Consider the following 25,980-nt stretch of genomic DNA (forward strand, 5'->3'; position numbering starts at 1 on the left):
CCAACTAAGTTAGTTCTTGGTATGAGCTTTCGTGTGCATGCAAACTTTTTTGTTTTGTTTTGTTTTGTTTTTGTTTTGACTATGGCAGACCAACACGGCTACCTATCTGTAACTGGAACTTTGGAGGGAATAGTATATTCCCCACTGCACATTCTACACTTCACCAACACTGAATGCCACTTAGAACTGTGCAGAAACCCAATTGAAATTGATGGTTTGGTGTCCTTAGTTAGGACACACAAGTCACATCTAAAACATCTGCCTCACATGCATGTGAGATTGCTTACCCCATTCTGACCCCATGGGGTGGGGTTGAGGAAAATCAGGTAATTTGCCTATTCACACTTCTTATCCCTCCCATCTGCATATGTGATGAACCTCAAAGATTCCAAGTAGAACTGCCTTCCCTTGGTTGGTGGATACCTTACCTACCTGGCCAGCTAACCTCCACCCCACCCCCCAACTGAATCTTCAGAGGGTTTTTTTAAAAAGAAAGGGCAAGGTTTTTAAATGATCTCCATCTCTCCCTTGAATGCCTTCTATGAATTGTCTGGGATGACCCATGCTGTTTTGCATGTCAGCTGAAAATAATTTGTAAATTACTAAGATTGCCTTGGATAGCAAATAGAAGTTTCCTTATATTTAAAACAGCTTTCTATTTCTTCCAGTGCTTTAAATAAATCTGCTCTTGTAATTTGAACTCTGAGATTGGTTATGTTTTTGCATAGCTGTGGGATCTGGTCTACTCACCTTGCCTAGCATTTCCCCACCCTCTATGCTTTTAAGGAGAGAAACTGAGAATTACATATTGGACTGCTGCCATAAGCAAGGCAGGAGTCTAGAAAAGCATTCCCTGCTCTCAGAATACTACAAATACTTCAGGTCTAGATTTCTTTACTGCCAGACCTAGTAATACTTAAATGGGAAATGGTGGTGGTAGTGCTAACCAGCATAAATTATCCAGAGAGCCTTGCAGCCTACCCTAGCACAATATCCTATGGCTCCTGAGACACTCTCCTAGGGACCACAAGACTGAATACTTTCAATGGAAATTCACTATCAACTTTGCTGAAGAGACCAAGTTGTTAATATATTTCTCTTCAGCAGATAGTGAGCACTTTCAGTCAACTCAAGTATGCAAAAACATTTACAAAATACCCAAATTTAAATATATACGTACTTCTATCTCACCTTTTAAATATATTGCAAGCACACTGAAAATTAATACACAAATAATTCTTTACGATTCAGAACATCTTTGCTCTTACCTCCATTGAACACAACTTCTCCAAGACAATCTTTGGGTACTTTAGAAGCACAACGTTTGTGACAGTTAAATCTGCAGTCTAAAGCAAGAAAAAATGGTTTCTTTCACTCATACATTTATGGAGAAACTCTTTAAATATCCCTTACATGACACCTACATTTTATTTATTTTGGGGATGTATTTGTATCTAAGCACTCACCAAGTAGCCATGTGCAACAAGAAATTGCACGCAGGTGTATGAACCATCCCTCCTCTCTGCCTTCCACAGTAACCACGTGGGCTGCCAGTGGAGAAAAACCAGTAGAAAAATGCCAGCAGAGGAAAGGCAGCACAGAAAAGCAATGGGGTGCTGGAAGAACACAGCTAGGCCCCAGCAGGCTTATTTACCACTGCTATGTTCTTGAAAAGGATGTCCCCAGACTGTTTCTTTTAAATTGTACATAAAAGATCTTGTGTGTGTTAATTTGCAAACTTCATTACTGAACTCTCTACTTTAAAATATCTCTACTGCTATGAAACTAAAAAACTAATCCCTACACAAACAACGTATTATTGAGTGCCACAAGTAACTAAGCACTTCACATACAAAATATAAGACAAGGGTTCATACCAAGTAGTAAATATACAGAGGCATATGTCTGCGGGGGGAAAGAAAAAAGATGATCCATGATCTGGAGACACAGGCTATTGATGGCATATAAACAACAAAACTATACTGCCATGTTGAATCACATATTACATTTGAGGAAAATAAGTGGGTTTCTCAGCTAAGTATAGTAATACTATATTTTACACACTCTTTAAAATTTTAGTAAGAGTATAAATTAAATGCAAACAGCTTTTTTAAAGTGGGGATGGCTTTATAAATACTTGCTTTGCCAATAGCCTACAACAGGGATCTGCAACTGGAGGTTAATCTGCTGGACCACACCCCAGCCTCCCATCTGGTCCCTCACATCTCCTTCATTGGAGGTTTTTTAAGAGGTTGAATGGCCATCTGTCAGGGATTCTTTAGCTGTGATCCAGCATTGCAGTGGGTTGGGTCCCTTCCAACTCTACGATTCTATGATGCTGTGCATATCAATTGCAAAGTTTGTGGTCCCGTGTCTAATACTAAGAGAGTGAAGGTGAGAAGGTAGGAGTTTCTGTGCACTTGGGATATTCTATGTTTGTGAAAAACCACAGTAGTTTTGCCTGGTTTTTTACTTCTCTTTTTTTAAAAAAAAAGCTACAAAGAGGACTTAGTGGAGTAGTTCAAAGCTTGCATCCCTTCTTGCTGAAATAATTTTAACTCAGGCTTTGGGTTTATGGCTAAGAATATGAAAAAGCTGCACAAATAACAATATTAACCTTGCAGCAGTGAATACTCTTACCTTTACACTGCATTCCTTGGCGAAAGAGACCCTTGAGCAATCGTTTGCAGTACTGGCAAATGGTGGGTCGAGTGTAAGAATGAACAGCAAAGGTATGTGGAACCTTCACCCTGCAGAGCACCATCTTTTCCATCCATATTGGACGCCCACTCCAGGAAGGAATCCTCTTACTGGGCTCTAGAAGGGGACGCTGAAAAGAAAAGCAGACATGCAGGGCTTGAACTTGTGGTGCAGACCTAATTCTCCTGATATTTTCCCTAGGCTCCTATCATTCCTAGCTCCCCAATCCTTTTTTTTTCCAGGCCTCCTTTACCAACAAGACTATAGCAAACTAAAAGCCAACTGGTTGGCCACTGTGAGAACAGGATGCTGGACTAGATGGTTCTTTGGTCTGATCCAGTAGGACTCTTCTTATGTTTCTACTTAAGCCTGGGAAAAGTATCCATAATAAGGAATCTAAATAACACAGAAGCCATATATTGCTACACCAACCTAGGTGCGAGCTGAAACCAAATAGTTGGCATTTACCAGTGATATTAAACAGCCCTCCTTAATACTTCAGAAGACATCCACCATCACTTTTAATAAGCTCCATGCCTTGTTTTTGCTATGGCCACAGGCTGGAGTTTAATTCCTTAAAGTGAGTGAGATGAGGGTTCAAGTCAGACTGAGGGCCTGAGCTAACCTGATCAAGCCCTTACTGGATTGCAGATGGGGTGGATTTTTATTAATTTAATACAACTGTAACATCTACACTCATGAATGGAGCCATCCACCTTTCAAGCAATAGGGCACTGCTGAACTATATATTCATCCTATTACATTCAGAATAGCAATAAATCAGGTTCTTAAATCCTACTTTTACCTTACATATATGTAATATTTCCATTGTTAACCTTTATCACCTAGTGTAAAGTGATTGATTTGGTTATAAACACACACAACACACAAAAAAGGAAAACCATATTACATTTGCTGTGCTTTGGAGGGATAGAATAAGAAAGGGGAAGTTGTTAGTGATTATATCTTGCATCACGCTCTTCAAATGATTTATGGCAACATGCACCATGCCAAAAATGGGATTATGTCATGTATTGGTAAGCGTACAGCTTACAGATTTAGCATCTAGTCACAATTACTTCACAAATCTGAACCATTAAACCATTTGTTCTTATATTATTATCCTACCTCTCTTCCATCATGGAACCCAAGGTGATATAAATTTTGTTCGCAGAAAGTCACCCATCCAAGCACTGACCAGACACAGACCTACTGAGCTTCAGCAAGATTGTGTCCTCATACAATTTCTGACTATACTTTATTATTTTATTATGCTTATATATTTTTTATATATCAGTTTTGATATTTTGTAGAAGAGTGCTTTAGAAGCTTAGCAACAAACTTTCCAGGAAAAATCTCTGGAATTGAAAATCTACTCTAAGGCTATTTGAGCAGCTGAACCTCAGCACAAATTAAATCAGAACACAGATAAGGAGCTCCAGGAGCCCCACATATTTAAGAAAGGAAGGTTTGGGCCTATGTGCCTTGACACATGACAGTAGCTTATGCAACTTGAATGGAATCCCACCTTAAGAGGAAAAAAAATCATCTAAATACCTCTTCTGTGACTGCGACTGTGTATTCAGCTTGCACTGATCTTGGGACTGAAAGTGCAGATCCTGGTAAAGATACATTAGATAAACGCCTCTTTCTTACACCACTGCAGTTGTTTGGGATCTTGAAGGCGCATCGCTTGTGGTAGTTTAATCCACACCCTAATAAAATTAGCATTAGGGAAGGGGGATAAACAACTTATTATGAATGATACCATTCATTTAAATAGAACTGACAGTAATAAATTAGGATCATATTTTCAGAAAAGACAGATCAAGCCAAAACATGGTGAATTTGACTCTCAATATAATTTTAATAATCTCCTAGCACAACGGAGTGGTGGTGTAATTATCAGCAGATCTGTGTAATGCATGGAATTTTTTTGGCCTGAATACTTGCTTTTCTGACCCTGCTTCACCCTAGCTAAAGCCTGAAAACGGGGCCTGTTATGCAATACATGTTGCTGCTGATCTTCCTCAGCTCTCTTTCCCCTGGCAGACTATCTAAACAATGTACTCCTGGCTCAGCTGGAACCACAGGAGTTGAGTAAAAGCCAATAAGCATGAAGTGTCGTGTTACTAATACCTGGACAACAGCCTGTTGACAGGAGAACTGAGGAAGGTACTGCAGCCAACTGAACAAGGGCCACATGAAAAGGTATGCCCATTCAGAACTTTATTTGCATGTTATAAAAAGCTGTGACAAGAAAAGGAAACATTTCTCTAATCAACACGCTAGACCAAAACATTTGTACCAGCATGTTTGTCTGCAGCATTGGCATAATGCTACAGCTTCCAATGTTGCACTGACATTAGCTTTGCATACCCTAAACCTAGTATGACAGCCCTAAAACCCTTAAGACTGGGTTGTTTATATCTCTGTAGCACCGTCAAACAGAAATTTTGCTTGCCACAGAAGAAAGCCATTATCGGGGAGGATGTGGTTGCTGACTTGGTAAGACTTTTAGAAAAACAAATTCAAATAATAACATCTTGCTCTTTGAGTTACACCTACTATGTTTTATTTTTAAATATGACTGAAGTACAATACACAAAATCACTGAAAGTGTGTATTGTCATGGACAATAGATACATGGACATACAGTGGTGCCCCGCAAGACGAACGCCTCGCAAGACGGAAAACCCGCTAGACGAAAGGGTTTTCCGTTTTGGAGGCGCTTCGCTAAACGAATTTCTCTATGGGATTGCTTCGCAAGACGAAAAAATCTTGCGAGTTCCTGCGGGTTTTTTTCGCTTTTTCCCCCCCTTTCCTAAGCCGCTAAGCCGCTTATCAGCTGTTCCGCTGATAAGCTGCCTCTCAGCTGATCGCTAAAAGTCGCTAGACCGCTAATAGCGCTAATCCGCTAAGCCGTCAATGGGCTTGCTTCGCAAGACGAAAAAACCGCTAGACGAAGAGAATCGCGGAACGGATTAATTTCGTCTTGCGAGGCACCACTGTAGATACATGTCATACTTAAGATGCACTTATTGACAAACTTACCTTCACATTTCAACCCTTGTCGTACCAAGCCCCAAAGCATCTCTCCGCAATAGTCACAAAAAGTGGGAGCCTTGTAAGAATGCACATATAGCATATGAGGACGAATCTGGAAATCTTCGACTGTAGCCAATGCTTTTAAAAAATACATTATAAAACGGGAGTGAGTCCCACTTGATTACAGCAATATTTATAAGTATGATTGACTGGAATGATTTTTTAAAATAATGGTAGCCTCAGCAAACTGCCTTTGATAGAAACTGATGACTATGCTCAACTCCTACAAAGCATGCATTGTAAGACATACAACTATATACATTTTTAAAACAAAAACAAAAACCAAACCTGTTTTTTTAATAAAGGTTGCATGAAGAACTTTCTACACTATTTAGAACATAGTGATTGCTATTATAGATCAAGTACCGTATTTTTCCTTCTATAACACGCAGATTTTTTCTTCTAAAAAGGAAGGGGAAATGTCTGTGCGTGTTATTGAGCGAATGTGTGGTCCCTGGAGCCAAATGGTGCGAGGGGAGGCAAAAAAAAGCAGGCAAAAATCAAATTGTGCGTCTCGGAGAAGGGAACCCTGAAAGGAGAAAGCGGCTGCTTTCCTGCATTCTGCCTCAGGGTCTTACTGCCCACCCACCTCTGTTTCCTTGCTGTGTTTGCTCAAACGGAACAAAGAGCAGGGAAAGCCCCTCCCCTCCAGGCAAGCAGAGGGGAAAACATGCAGGAGGGAGAGAGAGAGAGAGAGCGCGCGAGCTGGCTGGCTTGGGTGGGTAGGTGAGGGAAAACTTTTGCCTTCCTTTCCTCCCTCCCAGTTATACCCCTCTCCTGCATTCTTAGCCAGCTGCTTCTCTGCACACCCCTCTCGTGCTCCTTGTCCGTTCTGTGTTTTTCCTTCCCTCCCCACTTAAAATGTGGTTAAAAAGCATGGATCCACATGGATCCTCGGGATCTTTGCATTGGGTCACCCCAAATTCACCATAAGATCACATAGCATGTCCATGGCTACAGCCTGCCCCCCCAAAATCACGCACCCACTGTTGCCTGGGGCTGCAATGGTGCAAAAATGTGGTTAAAAAGCATGGATCCACATGGATCCTCAGGATCTTTGCATTGGGTCAGCCCAAATTCAACATCAGAGCACATAGCATGTCCATGGCTACAGCCTGCCCCCCAAAAATCACGCACCCACTGTTGCCTGGGGCTGCAATGGTGCAAAAATGTGGTTAAAAAGCATGGATCCACATGGATCCTCAGGATCTTTGCATTGGGTCAGCCCAAATTCACCATCAGAGCACATAGCATGTCCATGGCTACAGCCTGCCCCCCAAAAATCACGCACCCACTGTTGCCTGGGGCTGCAATGGTGCAAAAACGTGGTTAAAAAGCATGGATCTACATGGATCCTCAGGATCTTTGCATTAGGTCACCCCAAATTCACCCTCAGATCACATAGCATGTCCATGGCTACAGCCTGCCCCCCCAAAATCACACACCCACTGTTGCCTGGGGCTGCAATGGTGCAAAAACGTGGTTACAAAACATGGATCCACATGGATCCTCAGGATCTTTGCATTGGGTCAGCCCAAATTCACCATCAGAGCACATAGCATGTCCATGGCTACAGCCTGCCCCCCCCCCAAATCACGCACCCACTGTTGCCTGGGGCTGCAATGGTGCAAAAACGTGGCTACAAACCATGGATGCACAGGGATTCTCAGGATTTTTGCATTGGGTCATCCCAAATTCACCATCAGATCACATGTCTGTGGCCACAGCATGAAGCACAAAAATGATACAGCCACTGTTTCATTCAGAATGTTTTTTCCCTTGTTTTCCTCCTCTAAAAACGATGTGCGTGTTATGGTCAGGTGCGTGTTATAGAGCGAAAAATACGGTAACTGACAATTTACTAATTCCAAAAAATTCAGAAGATAATTAAGATTATCCAATTGTTACACACAAATTCAACCATTTTCATCTGTAGAAGCTGGTTCAGTAAGGTGTCATTTCATCTACTTTATTCCAAGTAACCTTTAATATTTATAAAGCAGTCCACAAATTTCAAGCATTTTGAAGCAATGGTAATATCATGGCTTTATGTAACAATAAGGGAACCACATTGAAAACCTATTTACCAGAGAGAACAACCTCAACGAGGTCACCTTCACGTATTTCTTCAGCTGATGTAATCCGTTGTAAAATATTTTCTGAGTTCAGGTCATGGCGGAACAGGAGAATTTTGTCATACATGCCAAAAAAACCACACTCTGGGAACTGCAACAACAAAAAAGCAGACTCCAAATTATAGCATGTCATAATTTGCTCATCTCAAACTGATGCAAATCTCCAACTATTGCTACTACAGAAAACCTGAATGCATGCATTCTTTAGAACACAGCAAATCTATTAATACCTTAATAACTTCTGAAAAATAAATGTGTTGATGAAGAATAGCTGAAAGTTAAAAGGTTTGCAATAGAGGCTACCTAATGTTGAATGATATAAAGTTTCTGTGCTATTGTCTCATTGGCCTTGATAGAGGAGTAGTTGGTGATGAACTACAACATACAAAAACAGCTATCGATAAAAAAATATACTTGCCTTGCTAATACTGTAAGATTTTAAAGCAATGAGATGAAATGTGTTTTTTCAATCTCAAACATACTCAAATCTAATTACAGGATAGATGGGCCATGTGTAATATACGTAATGAAACCATAGAATAAACATGCATAATCTCTCCTCTTCAGATAGAAGACGTAGCAAGTGAAACTTGGCACATGCTACTATTGGTATGTGAACCAGGCAGAAGAAATACTGACTAGAGGATTCAGATAGATTTCTCTCCCTCCCCATTTCTTATTTATATAGGGAAACAGCCAGAAGCCAGCTAAGTGTGTATGATTAAATGTTCCAATGTTCAGATCCATTCTATAAGGTGCATGAACTCCAGAGAAGGTCGGAACCTTTCTACGTTACAAAATGTACACTTTCCTGACAACTTTCTGAACAAACTGTAAAATTAGTTTTCTTTATTTAAGGAACTTTCTTCCCACTCTTCTGCCAAAGATGACTCCCAGAGTGGCTTACAAATGGCACTGATAACAATCCCTGCCCTCAAATTTACAATCTAAGATACGTAATAAAAAAGGAAGGTGATTGGAATGGGCGGGGGAGGAAACGTCTTACTTACAGAGGAACGACCAGCTAGGAAAAACTTGAGGAGAGGAGCCCCAAAAGAGCCTTTCAGCCTGATGGAATAGCTGCTGTTTCTGATAAAGAAAACTATAGGCAAGATGTTTTCGCATCATTTCTTCAAAGTGTCAACCAGATTTGATGAATGAATATTGTGTTTCGCATTGCATCATATTCTAGAGTAGGGTGGTCCCTTGAGGCTTTTTGGTGGTCCTCAGCAATATTTGGCACACACACCAGCCCTCACACTGCCTTCCCAAAGCCAGGTAAGCAAGATGCTGAGCTGTGGGAAGCATGCATGAGGGCTCAGACATGGTCCTAAGAGTGCTCCCACCTCCGTCACAAAGCCTAATTGGTGCTTTCCCAGCTTTGGGGAGGAAGAAGAAGGGGTCTAAGACCCTGCCAGTGTCTTCTGCCTCCTTCCCAAAGCCCCGAACCTCGCTTAGCCAGCTTTAGGAAGGCAGCGCAAGGGCGGGGGGGGGTCAAGTTTTGGCCTTGCTTCCCCTGTGTGCAACAAGGCAGTGTGCAGCCCATGGGTTCCATGTTGTACTACCTTTGCAGCCCACTTGCTATGAAAAGCTCAACCACCCTTCAGCATGAGGGATGGGATCATTTCCATTTGATAGGGAGTGAGATAGAACTACATTTCTCACCTCACCAGAATGACCCCATTATCACCACATCCTTGGTTACTACCTAATTCTCTTGGCATCACACTCTATTTACACTAACAAGAGCATTTAGGTTTTATGGTTACAAAATTGTTTCCAACCAATACTTTTATCAATAAATCAGTGTATCATCAAAAGTCAGCAACAAATGGAAAACATGGATTTCAATCCTCATGAAAGCTTATTGTTCAAGAGAAGGAGAACATGCCAATATCAGTGAGAGACTTTTGAATAGTCATGATGTAAGGCATTTTAGTTGCAGAAAAAGCCAAGCTTCATGATGGTTCCTAAGCAGAGAACTCCTGAAGTTAGTGGGAGATGAAGAGAATTCCAGTTATTTATCCCCAGCCCCACCAGAGGAAGTTTCCTCCTAACTCCAGCCCCACAGTAAGGTAGACCAGGAGAAATATGCCTTTTCTCCTCCCTAAACTACTTTTGGAGATGGGCTGTGTCCCAGCACATCCTATATAAATGATTGGATGTGTGCTGCCCAAAGGCCTTGTTGCTTTTGACAAAGAGAAACACTGCAAGGTGTCGCAAATTTTTTCACTAGCTTAAGCTGGTGAGCCTTCTATTGTCCTTGAGGAGGTTATGAAAACCCAGCATTAATGAGCAATGCTCTATTTACTGATTAGAATCTCCCTGCCTGAATTACATCTACTTTTCTAAACCAAATGACTAATCACAAATCTCCTGCTCGTTGAAAGTGTTTGCGCTTCATTTTTGGAATCCACCTTTTCCCTCAGCCCAGCCAGGATCCTTAAGAGAAGCTTTACAGGGGTGAGAAAGTCACATTCCATCAACACCCTTCAGCTGGCATTCCTCTGAATCCAAGCCATTGGGTTCAGGTAAGCACAACTCAAATTAAAATTACACAGAAATATTATTTCTATGAAGCAGCCATAACTTTCACTTCTGGTTTTGGAACAAACTATCTAATCTGTACAATTAAAATGTTACAACTATTAAGTTTTATTTGTATTCATATTTTTTCTGCTTCAGATGATCAAGAACTGGAAAATTGGCAAAAGATATTGGACAGGATTGAGGAAGGCTCTTACTAAACAGGCCCCAATGCACAAGGATGGACTTACAGTCCCAAGTTTGTTAGTATACTATGAAGCCACACAGTTATTATGTTGGCTATGTTCAGAGACATCAGAAAATACTGAAAAACACATGGTACCAATTAAAACAACTCTGCATTGCTATCCTATTAGAAGTGCTCCCTTGGATCTCTAAGAATGAAACAGATTACCAAGAAGAGTTGAGATTAATTGTACAACAATTTATGAAAACATGGGGTACATATAAAAAAATTAACACCCAAGGATGTATCCATTAGCACCTGTGGTAAGATGTGAAAAGTTTTGTCTGAGAGGTCAGTTTTATGCTTTGCACAACTGAGAAGTGAATAAAGTGTCAGCATTTGGTGAACTGGCAGTAGATGAGGAGACACAATCTGGACAGAAGCTTGTTCAAACCCAGAGAGACAGCTTCATTTCCTTCCTCCCCACCTACCCCCCAAACCCCATAATTTTGCTGTTTTCAAATGAATAGTTAAGACCTTCCTATACACTTAGGAAGTAACAGCTCGATAAGTTTGACATATGTGATGAATGTAAGATCTCTACATTTTACATCCTAACTAGCAGTATGAAGGAAAAAGGAAGGTAAAAGTTAAAGGAGCTGCAGAAAAGAGATCTGGGAATTATAATGTAAGAACCAAAATGAAACAATTCTTCATTCTCTTAGGCTACCAGCTTGAAGTCTCTCTGTCAAGGATGCAATATAGAAGATGAGTAAAAGAAGAGTTTGGATCTGATATCCCGCTTTATCACTACCCTGTTGTTGTTTAGTCGTTTAGTAGTGTCCGACTCTTCGTGACCCCATGGACCAGAGCACGCCAGGCACTCCTGTCTTCCACTGCCTCCCGCATAAAACCAGGATCTTCTCTCATTTATACTTCTCTTCCCACTGCCCTAATTACCGGTAGTTCCTCTTCTCAGAATGGTTGCCTGTATATACAACTCAGTAACTGGTACTTTCCTATGAATCATGTTGCACCATCCATTAATGTTCACATAGCTGCCCAATCTGTGTTTAACAGAAAGAGTTCATATTTCTATGTCACCTTTCTTTACCCACAGCAAAGGATACAAACCTTTGCCCAGGACTTTACTTTTTAACTCACAGGGCAACTGAGGATAACCGGAATATTTCCTGGGTTTGGCTAACTGAACTCTGATTTCTCCATCTTTTACTCATCTATTTGCAAATTATGGAGAAGTATTTCTGAAATTTTACCACTTGACTTCTGGTTCTTGGTTGCTGTGTATTTCGGGGTTTGAATGAGATCATTATTTATTTATTTATTTATTTATTTATTTAGGTAAGGAAAAGAAGAGTTACCTCATCAGCACTTTCTTTGGCCTTAACAAGTATGCATATTTTGGCTAAGAATATGCTTTACTCTCACACCAGCTCACCACAGCTGCCTATAAGCAGAACTAGGAAAAAGGAGTTAAAAAAACAACACAAATTGCTAATAGTTAAATAGGACATTCACCAGGCAATGCAACCAGTGAAATGCAACTGCTGTAAGTAATCAACTAGTTCATCATGGTATCTTCCAACTTTGAGGACTTCTTCCCCTAGTACATATTTTATGCAGATCACCAGGACAAAATTTAATGTCTTAGAAAAGTCTGTTTTCTCTTGTGTTCAATATTAAAATATTTGACTTTTGCAAGACTGGAAGTTTGCATACATGCAAATGGAAAATGAAGGAAAACCACTATTAACACTTACCAGATCCCCCAGTTACATGTCAGTTATTTTTTGCATATGTACAAACACTAAATATGGCTTCAAGAAACTTCACCGCACTGATGAAGACATGGTCCTCTTGCAGAGCTAAACTCATTGTGGCAGAAACTCTCTGGTCACAATGCACAAAATACTTTGAACTAGGGGAAGTGGGAAAGAAAAAGGGGGAAATGGCAAAAGAGTTACCTAAAAAGTGTGGGAAGGAAAAAGGCAGAAAGTTAAGAGCAAGATGTAAAACTCTATTGGCTGGGAAGGTGTACAGAATGCTGTGCGGAAGGCAGTTCCTAGTGTAATATTTGTAGTCACTTACATTTGTTGCTTTATGTCCTCATCAGCTCATAAAATAATTGATGCAAAGATATCTGTAGTGAATTCTACAACACTAAACAAATGTGTATGACAACTCTTGTGCAAATTCAACATCGATTTGCTTTCTTCTTCAGCATGCAATGTCATGTTCTCTGGTATCAACCCCGCACTAACTCAGAGGCATCACCTAGGAAGCCATCATCCCTCACTACAGAACTATCAAGACCAGACTCTTCAGACTCAGAAGATGACCTGCCCTGCACAATACAGTCCTCACGACTCCCATGCTGTAGGAGCCAGCAGCTGTAAAATCAGACAATATTCTTTTAAAATATAGGCAGCTCTTCAAAGGAGTCAGGATTAATAGCCAATCCAGACCAGCCAGTGTTCACAAGGGCTCCACATGCTGCCAAGATAGCAGCTCCCCTTGGGTGAGTTTCAACCAGTACTTGCCACAGTGACCTGTCCAGGGTCCTGACACACCATACCTTCCCTTCTCTTGCCAATTGCGATCTGGCATAGCCTACCATCGACTTGACCAGGGATAGGCAACCTAAAGCCCGGGGGCCGGATGCAGCCCAATCACCTTCTCAATCCGGCCCACGGAAGGTCCGGGAATCAGTGTGTTTTTACATGAGTAGAATGTGTCCTTTAATTTAAAATGCATCTCTGGGTTATTTGTGGGGCATAGGAATTCTTTCATTTCCCCCCAAAAAATACAGTCCAGCCCACCACATGGTCTGAGGGAAGGTGGACCACCCCTTGGCTGAAAAAGGTTGCTGACCCCTGGACTTGACCATCAGGCTTGCTACTGTTTTTCTGGACATTACTGTGTCATTTTCTATACGTGCTACTTCTTCCATCAGGCCTTCCCTGGAAGTCTTAAGCCAAGCTAGGACACAGCAGTCAACTTAAGGACATAAGACAAGAGTTCTAATAGATCAAATCAAAAGGCCCATCTTGCCCAGCATTCTGTTCCCACGTTGACAAAGCAACTATGAGAAGCTTATAAGCAGGACATGAGCACAATCGAGTCTCGCTGCTTGTGATTTTCAGCAACTGCCAGAGACATACTGCCCCCAACATTAAATTCTCATTAAATTTGTCTAAACTCTTTTAATGCCATCCATGTTAATGGTCATCGCCACATATTAATAATAATAATATTATAATAATTTTTTATTTATACCCTGCCCTTCCCGGTTTAAAAACCGGGCTCAGGGCGGCTAACAACAAATATACAACATTGACTAAAATGTGACTTAAAAACAGCAAATTCCACAGATTAATCATGCACTGTGTGAAGAAGTACTTACTTTCGTCTGTCTTTAATCTTCCAATATTTAGATGGATCCGGTTCCCTATCAACTTTCTCTGAATAATATTATACAATTTTATCATGTCCCCACCTTGTAACCTTTCCACATAGGGAGACTGTTCTAGCCCCATAATTATTTTGGCTGGCCTTTCCAGCTCTACAATATCCTTTTTTGAGGTGTGGTAGCCAGAACTGTTAACAGTATACCAAGGGCAGTCACACAATAGATTTTAACGATGGCATTATGATATTGGAAGTTTTTTTTTTTTAACCATTTTCTTAATGTAATATTTGATAAGTAGTTCAGCCAGCAATCCCACCCCCATCACTGAAAGGCACCCAAGTAGGATCTATCACAACACTGGGAGATTTAGTATCTCAAAAGTGAGATACTCAGTTCAAAACTTAACCCAATACAGTTAGATGTACACATACTATATTTAAAAACTTAGTTCTCTCAGAAGTTCAGAAGTTAACATAGAGGTCAGAATTCACAGTCTGATTAAACTGAAATTCTACTATTTTACACACACACACTATCACCAATCTAAGCACCATCACTTCAGTGAGCAACCACTGAGTGCAGGAAATCAAAATACATATTGTATCATGTCCTCTTTGCCACCAAATATTGTTCAAACAAAGATCACATCAGAACACACTGTGAGGGGCAGTGTTTGCTGCTGAAACTATAGATACCACACTTATTCCACAGGAAATATATATAATAGCCCAATAGCCAGGGTGGTAAAATTGCCTCATACAACTATCTCTGTTTAAAAGCAGGAAAATGAGCAAATCACAAGGTGAGGTTTTGCTTCAAAGTTGCACAGTACACTAATGACCAACTCTGGGTCATCAGAAACTGAACAGCAAAACACTAATTTTCTTTTGGTGCAAAAATATGATACTATTTTCATAAGCTCCAAACTCCTAAAAGTCTATGTACCAATGTTCTTCCACACCCCTCCTTAACAGGAAAACAAAAGTACAGTCCAAAATAAGCTGCATGTTAACTAAAACAAGCCAATCTCTCTCTGTTCACAAGCCCATCCCAGTTAAATAATTTCATAATCAGTTTTTTTTAATGTTGGTGCATTAGGTACAATGAATTTCACTTCAACACATACAGATGAAAACCCTGAAAGCTGAATCATTTGTACAAAATAAGAAAGCCCCTCTGGAATAAGCCAAATCAAAGAGTATTAATTCCATACACCATTCATAACAGGGGCAAAGGGTTAGATTCATTCTCCTCCACACCATGTTCCCAATCTGGATCAGCTTCACCTGTTTTTTAGTAAAGGAAAGCCAAGCATCCAAGAGCCAGCCATATGTTTAATGCAATGCCTAATTTGGTCCTAAGCCAGATCCATGCCAAAGCAGCAGTGTTGATTGCATGAAGTGCCTCCTGGAGAAAGCCTGACCACTTTCCCTTGCAGAGTAAATAAACCTGCTAGTCCGCCTAAGTGGAAGAGTTTCAGAAATAAGTGGCCTCCTGCCAAAAACCTCGGCTTAGGAAAGAGGGTAGCACTTGTCCATAGCTGATGCTCATTGAGCAGCTCTTTTCACAACCTAGGGCAACAGTACATGAGCAGTTCCCAACGTTGGACTGCACTGAATGCACGAAGATTAACAAGTTACAGTAAACCTAAGAAGGGAACATAATTCCTATAACATATAAGAAGCTGAAAGATCTCTAGAGCATCATAAAATATTACCTGCCTAAGAGTTATATCTAGGGATGGACAGAGTCATCCATCTCCAGTCCATGTCAGTTTTGTAGGATTTATTCCCAAATCCTTTCTGCCCTATTTCTGTATAATCTACAAAAAAATGCACAAAAATTGTCTTTAAAATAATAGTTTGGAAGGTATTCTATCCCAGTGTAACATTTTATCCCAAAATATGAATTTTGTTTAGTTTTCTAAGCAGAGAACTGCATTGCAAAATTTGGAGAATAACTGCATTCCAATTTGCACATTAGCCCAAGATGTCAGTTCACTTTGAAATGCAGATCAAACAATCCTTAGTTATATCTGTTATTTTTCATGTTACATGTCTCCCAAGCATACCAGCAATAGCTTGTGCAGTATTCATTTCATGCAGTATGCAATTTTCCACAATTTTATACAGCCTTACTCTCCGTGAACATGCCTATCAGTGGCTACTAGTCATGACTCCAGGATAGAAGCAGCACGCATCTGAATAACAGCTGCTGGACAACAAAGAAATAGCCTTTGCTCGCTGAGGTGAGAAGCCTGTATGCGCTGAGAGTGCAGAATGGGTTCACGTAACTGAAAGTTGATTCATATTTTTCCCATATTTCCCCCCTATGTTTAAAAAACTAGAACACCTTTTCCCAATATCTAGTTTTCTACATGCAGTCCATTTTTTTGCAGGGAGCAGAATTCAATTATGTGATACCTATAATGTCAAGCAGTGCAGTTCAGGAATGGTTTTACCACCTCTGTGACAACTAGGTCAAGTTCACTTTGTGATCTCAGCTCTTCAGCTGAAACTGCACTCTCTGCTTTCACAATAGATTCTGTTTGTATTTCCTCCTATCCAGTACCGTCTCTCCCGCCTCCAGTCTCTGGAATGCATCAGCCAGAGCTCTACTCTTTGTTCACCAGCTGTAATTCTCGCTGTAATGGCCCACAGGTGTTTCCTCAGAGCAAGAAGCTGGAGAATCAGCTTTTTAACTGGACTTTAAATAAGCAGCAGAGCAGGTAGCTATGCTCCTTTCTGCTGGGGGCTGGACAAGATGCCCCTCTAGGTCTCTTCCAACTACAGTGCTATGGATTCTACAGGAGTCTTGGGGAGAAAGCAGCTCCCCAAGTAAACTACAAATAAGGAGCGAATGTAGGCAAGCACAGGATCCCAAAAATCTCTAGTTTCAAAAATTCCCACACCTTCTCAGTTAGGGAGTCACATCAAAAAATGATAGCGTTATTAATTATTAAATGAGACAGGGCTGCTTTTTATTTTGAAGTAGGCATTTCAGCCAAAAAGTACAGTGGTACCTCAGGTTACAGATGCTTCAGGTTACAGGTGCTTCAGGTTACAGACTCCGCTAACCCAGAAATAGTACCTCGGGTTAAGAACTTTGCTTCAGGATGAGAACAGAAATCATGTGGTGGTGGTGCGGCAGCAGTGGGAGGTCCCATTAGCTAAAGTGGTGCTTCAGGTTAAGAACTGTTTCAGGTTAAGAACGGACCTCCGGAACAAATTAATTTCTTAACCTGAGATACCACTGTATATGGAAGTTGAAGATGACTCCAGTGTCTGGGGAGGAGTCCAGGCGGAATTTATGCCATCAGATATGGCAGAAGAGCTTCCAGGTGAGGTCACAGATCCTGTTTAAAGACACAAGCACACTAGCAATGCAATCTTACACTTGTCTGCTGAGAAGTAAGTCCCATTGAGTTCAGTGGGGCAAACTTCCAGTTAAGTGTGAATTAAGACTGCAACCTAAAGTTCTGAGAATAAATGATAGCTACCCCAACCAATTACCTACAACTCCACTTCAGCCCGTTTTGTTGCAAGGTATTATGTTATCTTGAAAACATATACCAGTATTCTGGCTTAGCTGGTTTATAGACATGAAGCACATTTCTTAAAAGTGTTGTTTTATAAATACAACAAGCACCTTATAATATCCTTTTTATGTAGAAAGCCTTGCCAAAATTTATACTGGTGAAGCATTAATGAGTGTCACATAAAAACTGAAATTACACTTGTCTGTGCTCTTGTGATCTATGAATTTAGTAAGCAATGCCTTCTACATTAGAACATTCTATATAAAAATCTATAAATAGCCCATTTCCATTCTATACCTCATTTCTATACCTTCCTTATATCAGTTTATTTATTTGCTCTAACAATTTATTCTATCAGGAACCACTTGCCAAGTAAACTACAAATAAGGAGCCAATGTAGGCAAGCACAGGATCCCAAAAATCTCCTAACTTGAAATAAGGTGGAAGCAATTGTTTTATTGGATAAAATATATAAACAACGATTATTCTCATAACTTGCATTCATACATGCTACTGATTCTCTTTTTGCTTCCTAAAGGTATACTACCTCAGACTCTCAAATTCTGAAGTACATTAGAGTCCATGCCATTATTGAACCAACTATAAGACGCTTCCCAGACATCCCCATTTAGTTCTGTAGGTTTGTACAGTATATGCTATACACAGTTTGAGAGTGGATGCTGCCATGAAACCACACTCACCACAATTTGTTCAAAACTACAATCTTCAGGGGAAACAAATTCTGCATGTTTCATTGATCACAGCAGCTAAAACAATAAGAGGAATGTGCTTTTTGCATTAAAAAAATAAAATAGAAATCAGCAGTTGTAGTATGAAAAGTATTGAATGACAAATCACTGCAGGTTAAATTAAATGCCTAATTCAACTTTAAAAAGGAAATGATTCTTGCTTAAAATGCAAGCTCAAAACAAGCATGACACTTCTGCTAATTTATACTATGCTTTTAAAATTATTTCACAACTACATACATTCAGCTTTGTCTGCTTATGATTTTAATTAAAAATATTTTAATTATAAGTATCTAGCAATTTAGATGGATATAAATACACACACAAATTGCTGAATGCTTGTTTAAGGGGGAAACTTAACATTCATGAGATGAGATGAAAAAGAGATAGGTCATGTCTGAAATGTATTCTTTGCAGATGGCACAGAAGAAATTATGATCAAAAAGATAGACAACAATGGAAGGCAGCTTCAAAGACACAGCTAAATGGATAGGGAAGTTATACTCAGACATAAGCAGAAACAGCACACAGAAACAACTTTGATGCAGTGAGATAGATTTTAAAAAGAGTGATGCCTCTGTAGGAGGAGAGAAAGCACTTTTAAAGTATCCGAAAACATTGCATTTAAAGGAAATCTGAGAGGATGAGGCAATCATAAAGACAGCTGTTGTCATATTGGTTCCAGAAAATACGAGATACCAAAAATGTATTTCTTCCGTTGCCCCATTTAAATTACTGAATGAAAATATGTTTCCCACTGATGCTTCTTGATATATTTCCTAAATAATGGTACAAATCTAACCACTAAATTGTGGTTCATTTACAACTAGAGTATTATTTCATTTTTACAACCAGGCCCTGAATTTGGTTTATCTCACTGAATACATTTTGCATGCTTTCTTCTTTTACCTACAAAGGGAATGCCTCTTAAATATTCCCATATGAAGTCTGCCAGCAAGAGCCTATGACATTTTGCACTATTAACAGTGCAATCCTATCAATGGAACCTATTGCAGCTTAAGTATGAGGACATAAGAACCTTTTCAGTGGTCAATTTTGTTTTTTCTTCCTTCCACTGTTGCTCTTTTCTGTTTTACTCTGCCTTGGTCCAGCCCTACTCTCACAAAAGAAGCAAGTATTAAACAAAGATGAAGAGACCATGATTAATAGAACAAAGCGAAGTCTGACAGCTTCTGGGCAGACTAGGAGTTTTGTTTTCAGCAGGTAAAAATGTAATGCCTGTGTCTGGTTGTTGTTGCTGACATATGTCTCAAGAGACAATGGAATGTGCTTCCGGGGGTGAAGTCAAATCACTATGTTGGAAGCACCGAGGTGACCTTCTCAGGGCGCAAGCCTGGTTAGTTTATATGGAGGTCCTGGGCAGCCCAGACAACAAGACCCCGCTCTTAACCTTGCTGGTATGGTTCAAATAAAAGCAGAGCAATACATTTGGCCAGAGGATGCCAGAAGGAGGCGAACAAATCATATGGACTCCACTCCGGATTTGTGCAGAGTTTACTCCTTAGCCTTTTTTTCTCCTGAAGACGTCCTGCAAGGCAGTGGAAGTTTAGGATCAAAATTTTACTTCTCCTAGATGAGCTACCTTCCAAGGTTGATGAGCCCCATCTGTATTTTGTAGGTAGAGTGTAAATATTTATATCTGAGAAATCAAACTGATTCACCATTTACATAGGAAAGCTTCCTTTAATTCAAAAGGCTAGTTCACATGTGATGCTAAAGCATACATGGATAAGTCTGGGCTTGTATGCTCATCCCTCACCCAGGAGCAGGACTTCTCTCAAATTTACTTTCCATTTCAAAGAATCTTGCCTTAGCAATACAAATGACCCAAGAATTCTAGTTTAAAACAAAGGTTAGTTAAAACAAGCCAAGTTCATAAACCATGGTTTAAAGCTGACTTGTTTAACAATTTTTAAACCAGGATTACAAGCTCTTATATAAGGCTAAGCCAAAATTCTTTGAAACAGAAAGAAAGCTCAGCAGAAATTCTCTTCTTGGACATGTGGAAAGAGAAGAGGGATGAATACACAAGCCCAATATGATAGAGATGTTTGTGTGGCAGATGCTCACATTCAGGGGAAAACAGCATGGAATGGGTAAGGAAGCCATTCCTGTTAATAATGATCAAATACACTTCCCTACCAGAAGAAGTTAGAATGTGAAAAAGTATACAATTCTCCATCTTTTAGAACTAAATTTTTAGTTCACACAGAATGCATCTGTTCACCACATGATAGCACACATTGGAAGGGTAAAATGAAGTTCTGAACTGATCTTCCTTTATGGCCATCAATTTTAAAACCAAATAAAATGCATTTCTATATTTCACATATGCACACCAAGAGCAGGAGAGAGGGAGAGAGGGGGAGGGGGGCTGACTCAGAAGATTAGTCTGAGATTAAGGTGAGAGAAAAAGCAAAATTAGGAAGAGTCACATAGCACAGCAGCAGAAAAGAAGCTTACCGGTCTTAAAGACAGCATAATGAGAAATTGTTAATGGATATAGAAATAAGTTTATTAGAAGCAGGTTAACTTTTTGAGAAAGTCAATTAAGGATAAATAGCAGAAGCCAAAAAGCTGCTCTAACAATGCAGGGATGAAGCTGAATCATGAGGGAGAGGCTGGCTAGAAACCAGAAGAATGCAAAATCAGATGAGTGCTGGCAGTTCAAAGAAATTAGAGCACATATAAGATTGGGCAAAAGAGCAGATAATGGAGAAAACCACTTTAAGGGATGCCAGAAACAGAAATGAGAAGATGAGCCATTAAAGGAAACACTGTAGGAGCCATTAGTTAAGATAAGAGAAAAGCCAGAATGCAATGAAAAATGGAAGGCAAATCAGGGAAAGATGAGTAATATAAAACGCTACAGAAATTCTTAGGAAAAACAAATAATACTTGTAACCTAACTTCATGATAATAACAATTATGGGTTGGGAGGGTGGGATGGAGAATGAATGGCCAGCTAGCAGATAAAGGCTGACATCCAACAGTTCCTAGGTTTGCACGTAACACTAAGCCAAACCATAGCTTAGTGTCAGTGTGTTGGCTTCCAGAAAGGAGATTGTGGCCACTTTGCTCCTTCTCTGAACCTACTGACAGAAGTGTAGTTTGTCTCAGTCCACACAAACCATGAGCTGGAACCAAGGTTTGTTTCTGGTTTACAGCTTGTGGTTGAACTGAGGAGATGGAACATGAGTTCAGGGTCAGACAATCTCCTAAGGCAGTGGTTTCCAACCAGTGTGCCATGGCATCCTGGGGTGCCTCAAATGACAGTCAGGGGTGCCATGGGCAACACTGGCCTCTGTCCCTCTTTCCTTCCCTCCGCCCTCTGATGCCCTCTTGCATCTTTGCCTCCCAAAGGCTTGCACAGCTGTTCGCTGCAGCAGCCCTGGCTACAAGCTTCCCAGGCGAATGGTGCCTCTGGGGCTGGCCAGGGAGTGCTTCCCAGGCCCTTGTGGGGCAGTGTGATGAGGCACCTCTCTTTGGGGCAGGGGAGCAGCTCAGAGACCAAGGACTCCCAAGGAGAGGGGAGAAGAGAGGAGGCTGAGGGAACACTCAAAGGAGGGTGTTCGAAAAGGGGTGAGAGGCTGCCAGCTCTGCAGCCAAGGGATGACATAGCTGGGCTCCTGAGCCGCACAGGGATGCCACAGAAAGAATGTGGTTAGTCAAGGGAGCCATGGACCCCAAAAGGTTGAAAACCTCTGCCCCTAAGGCAAAGCATGACATAGTTCACAGCACCAGAACCAGAACAAGGGTTGAAAAATCCTTCAAAACAGATTTGATGGGCTGCAGGGAGAAGAGAGGAAGGAGAAGTCCAGTTGCACCAGCCTGCTCACATGACACTCAACACCCAAAATGTTCACACACACATTTTTTAAGCCTCCAATTCTGAAATACCAGATTGCTATCAGGAAAACCCCATTGTCTACCACAGTAACAAACAAGGGATTATTAATCACCCTGCACAATTAGGGTATAGTTAAAACTAGTGCAAACTGGAACCTTCCTAATTTACATCTATAGCTTTCACCTTTCAAAGACACAGTTAGGGAGGGAACTTAGTCGTAAAGAACAAGTTTTGCATCCGAAAAGTCCCAAGTTCTGCCCTGGCATCTCTAGGTAGGATAAGGAAAGATTCTGCAGTTTCAAGATGAGAGTCACAGCCTGCAAGTGTATGTAGACCATAGTGAGAAATAGATAGCAAAATGTTCTCACTTAGTATACAACAGCTTCCAATGTTCCAGAGAAACATTCATTCCATTTTATTTTGGTTACTCTATTTCCAAGGTAGCCAGCATGCTGCCCCCTAGAAGCTGGACTCCAATCTCCCAACAGCCCTATCTAGTAAGGCTAATGGTCAATTATGGGAGCTGAAGTCCAACTACAGCTATATGGCAACATGTTAGCTACTCCTGCGGCTACTTTATTATGAGTGTATTTGAATTCAACAAACATTTATGTATTACATTGTTTTCCTGTGCCACGTTGATACTTCCTTTTCTCAAAGGTAGAGAAACCTGTAGGAAGCTCTGGTGAGTTACAACAGAGAACATTGGAATCAGGTTCAAAGTGTGGGCAGGCAGGTGAAAGCAATAGGAAAATAGAAGAATGGAAAGAAGAGCAAGAGTAGCCAGTGGAGGCGGACAATTGAACTGATATTGGATTGAAATATAGAAGCGAGGAACCTTTTCAAAAAAGTAAAACCAACTGTTGCTACTCAGGCAAATGTACAAAACAAGGATCAGGTTGGAATTTAAGCGCTAACTCTTCTGTAGTACTGCCATCAGAATGCCCGGACTTTGTTCTTGCTAGAACAAAAACAGCTGCAATTTAAAGTGCTCTGTTGCACACAAACACCTCAACACACATTACAGAAATATAAATCATGAAAAATGATGGTGAAATAATATTACTTTACTCCTAAAGGGAACATGGCCTGCAAGTTTCATTCTATGGAGTTCAAGGTAATTGAGACACCATCAAGGCACATTCCTAATTATAAATCAGACACTTGAAGTCTTACATTTTACACACACAAAAAAAGTTTCTACAGGATACACAATTCATTTGCATGAAGACCACTCTCATGTAGAAGTGGCAGGACTATCCCTGGAATCAACCACAGAGTATGTGTCTAAAAGCAACCACTATACATGAGTAGCTGTTTATGCATAAAAAATCCTCTACAGACACTGGTGCTCAAAATGGTGACACCAGAGCTAACGTGGCCATGTGTTGTTGGCAGTAGTGTAATCTCACTCCTCCTCATTCAGTGCCTTCCATGGAAGTAAAATGTGAAGAGGAACTGCATAGTCTAGCAGAGAGGTTAAATTTGGGTCACAGAGACTTGGGTTCAAAATGCACTCAGCCTTGAAGATCCCTAGGTGATCTTGAGCCAATCACACTCTCTCAACCAAATCTACTTATCAGTGTTGTTGTGAGGATAAAGGTGTGGAAACCTCATGTATGCCTGAGATCTTGGGAGAAAGGGTGGGCTATAAATATAACGCACACAAATGAATATTGAATTACATACATTTTTAAAAACACAAGTATAGAGATGTTATCCCCAGATCCTAAATTGCAGAAAGTTGACAAAGCAATCAACACCAAGGGAAAAAACCTCTGCCAGCAATGGAATAGCAAAAACAGAGGAGCCTTTAACACTACAGAATTGCTATCAACTCCTTTTTGGTAGAGAAATGCTTTCAAGTTGGACAGTCTTTATATTATACTTGCCTATAATCTGATTTTAAATCTTTGCACTGGGACTTAAAGATGTGCCTCAAAGACCTAGCCAAGGATCAGATGCACTTTTAAAATCTGCCGGTGCTCTTGGAGTAATACTGCCACCTGTGCACCAGCTGCACAAGTACTTATGAAAAAGAAATCCACCACAAAGAAGCATCCCTCCTCCCCATTTCCTGATCAGTAGTTTGCTGTCTGGATAGGACATGTGCTCACTCTGCAGCTGATGCTAGCACAATCAGAGCTTTCCTTCACATAAAGCTGTACTAAAGCCAATTGGACAGGACAAGACCAGAATCTGAAGTCCTAGCCATTTTACAGTACAATTGGCTCCCTATATAATGTACTTTTGAGCTTCTGTTGATTCAAGCAGAAGTTGCCAAGAACAGGCAGGAAGACAAACTTAAAAGACTTAAGCAAGAAAGAAAAATATGAGACAAATGTGAAATCAGGAAAATAAGGAAGAGCAGATCAATAAAGTGTTAGAAGATAGTGTACATGTGTGCATACACACAAACTATTCTAAAGGCAGAAATATGGATTAGCCTGCAATACAACGAAATCAAATAAACTACAATAAAAACCAAGCATGCTGTCAAAGTTTGGGCATAAACTAAACAAAATGCTGATGCAAGCTTCTAAACTGATAAAAAAGAAACTATTGTCTAACTGAGAGAGAAAAGAGTTGAATTTCTAAAAATCGAATGTCACTTTAAACTTTTAAAATCCAGGGCAGGGAGGAACAGGCACCTGCATATTAAATTTAATAAGTCAACACAACAGAAACAATTCAGAAAAGCACAGAGTAACTAGAAAATTAAATCATCAATACTCTATATCTATTACTCATGTTGCTTCATTCATGTTGCTCATGTTGCTTCATAAAAACTGGGCCTGATAATACATTTTTGATCAAAAAAGAAAGTATTGGCTGTACTCAATTGAGATCAATTACTAGCAATTCAACTCAGATTCTATTATCAAGTAGTCAAACCCAATGCAAAATCATATCCTAGCAAGCAACATCAGGTCCTTTTCGCAGGACATAGTATTTTGGTTAATCAGCCACATATTGTGCAATAAGCAGGGCAGATTCACACTACATGGAAAGGAAATTCCAAGCCTTCTACAGCTAGTATGTAGGGGGATCAAAAGCATTCAAGAACAATGCAATGAATTTTCATTCCCCAGTTTTCCAGAATTCCAATGCCCAATTTATTCACGGTACTAGGAAACACACAAGCTGCAGTCTTCCTCATCTGTACAAAAAGCTAGCATAATGCAGATATCTGAGTGTCAAGTTCATACGTGAGAAGCGCCCATTCAAATACCCACTTGCTATGAAGCATTTCTCTATGGTTTTTGGCAAGCCCCCACAACCCTGTTGAGCTGATATATTCTCCCCAATGATTTTATCCAGGGAAAAATTGGGAGTGGACCTTGAATTTCTGCACCCATTTCTTTCTCCCTTCACCATGGGAGAATGTCAGATTTTATGATTTAGAAAATTAACTTCTCTCCAGTGAGACAAAGGGGGATAACCCAAAACCCATTCTTCTGCAGATAGAAGAGTGGGGGGAGAACCGAATAAGAAACATCTCAGAAATAGAAACAGGCCTTCTTGAGAGTCTGCTCCCAGCATAGATGTGAGACTAACTTACCACTCTGAGCTTCTTAGAAGAAGGAAAACATACAATAGCAAACGTTCTAAACTGTGAGGGTGCTGTCAAATGTAAAAATTTGCTGCTAACACTCAAATTACAAAAGAGGTACTCATACCTTAATGATGAAAAACCTGACATTCATTAGTTCCCTCTGTCAAATTATAATGCTAC

The 25,980-nt window shown here is 40.3% G+C and overlaps 1 protein-coding gene across 3 annotated transcripts in view; it reads right to left on the minus strand.

Moving 5' to 3' along the window:
- Positions 1 to 25,980, minus strand: part of PRKD3 (protein kinase D3) — a 51,293-nt gene that overhangs the window by 19,423 nt on the left and 5,890 nt on the right. For all 3 annotated transcript variants that reach the window (XR_013836945.1, XM_079969479.1, XM_079969478.1), the window contains exons 3-7: positions 7,896 to 8,034; positions 5,755 to 5,886; positions 4,258 to 4,415; positions 2,641 to 2,830; positions 1,269 to 1,346 (exon numbers count right to left, since the gene is read on the minus strand). Coding sequence is in view for 2 of the 3 variants with exons in the window: in XM_079969479.1 (XP_079825605.1) it covers positions 1,269 to 1,346; positions 2,641 to 2,830; positions 4,258 to 4,415; positions 5,755 to 5,886; positions 7,896 to 8,034 (697 nt within the window). In the remaining variant the exon portion in view is untranslated. The remainder of the gene's footprint in view (positions 1 to 1,268; positions 1,347 to 2,640; positions 2,831 to 4,257; positions 4,416 to 5,754; positions 5,887 to 7,895; positions 8,035 to 25,980) is intronic.

Source organism: Podarcis cretensis, assembly GCF_951804945.1.
Source record: "Podarcis cretensis genome assembly, chromosome: 3".
Taxonomy (NCBI): Eukaryota; Metazoa; Chordata; class Lepidosauria; order Squamata; family Lacertidae; genus Podarcis; species Podarcis cretensis.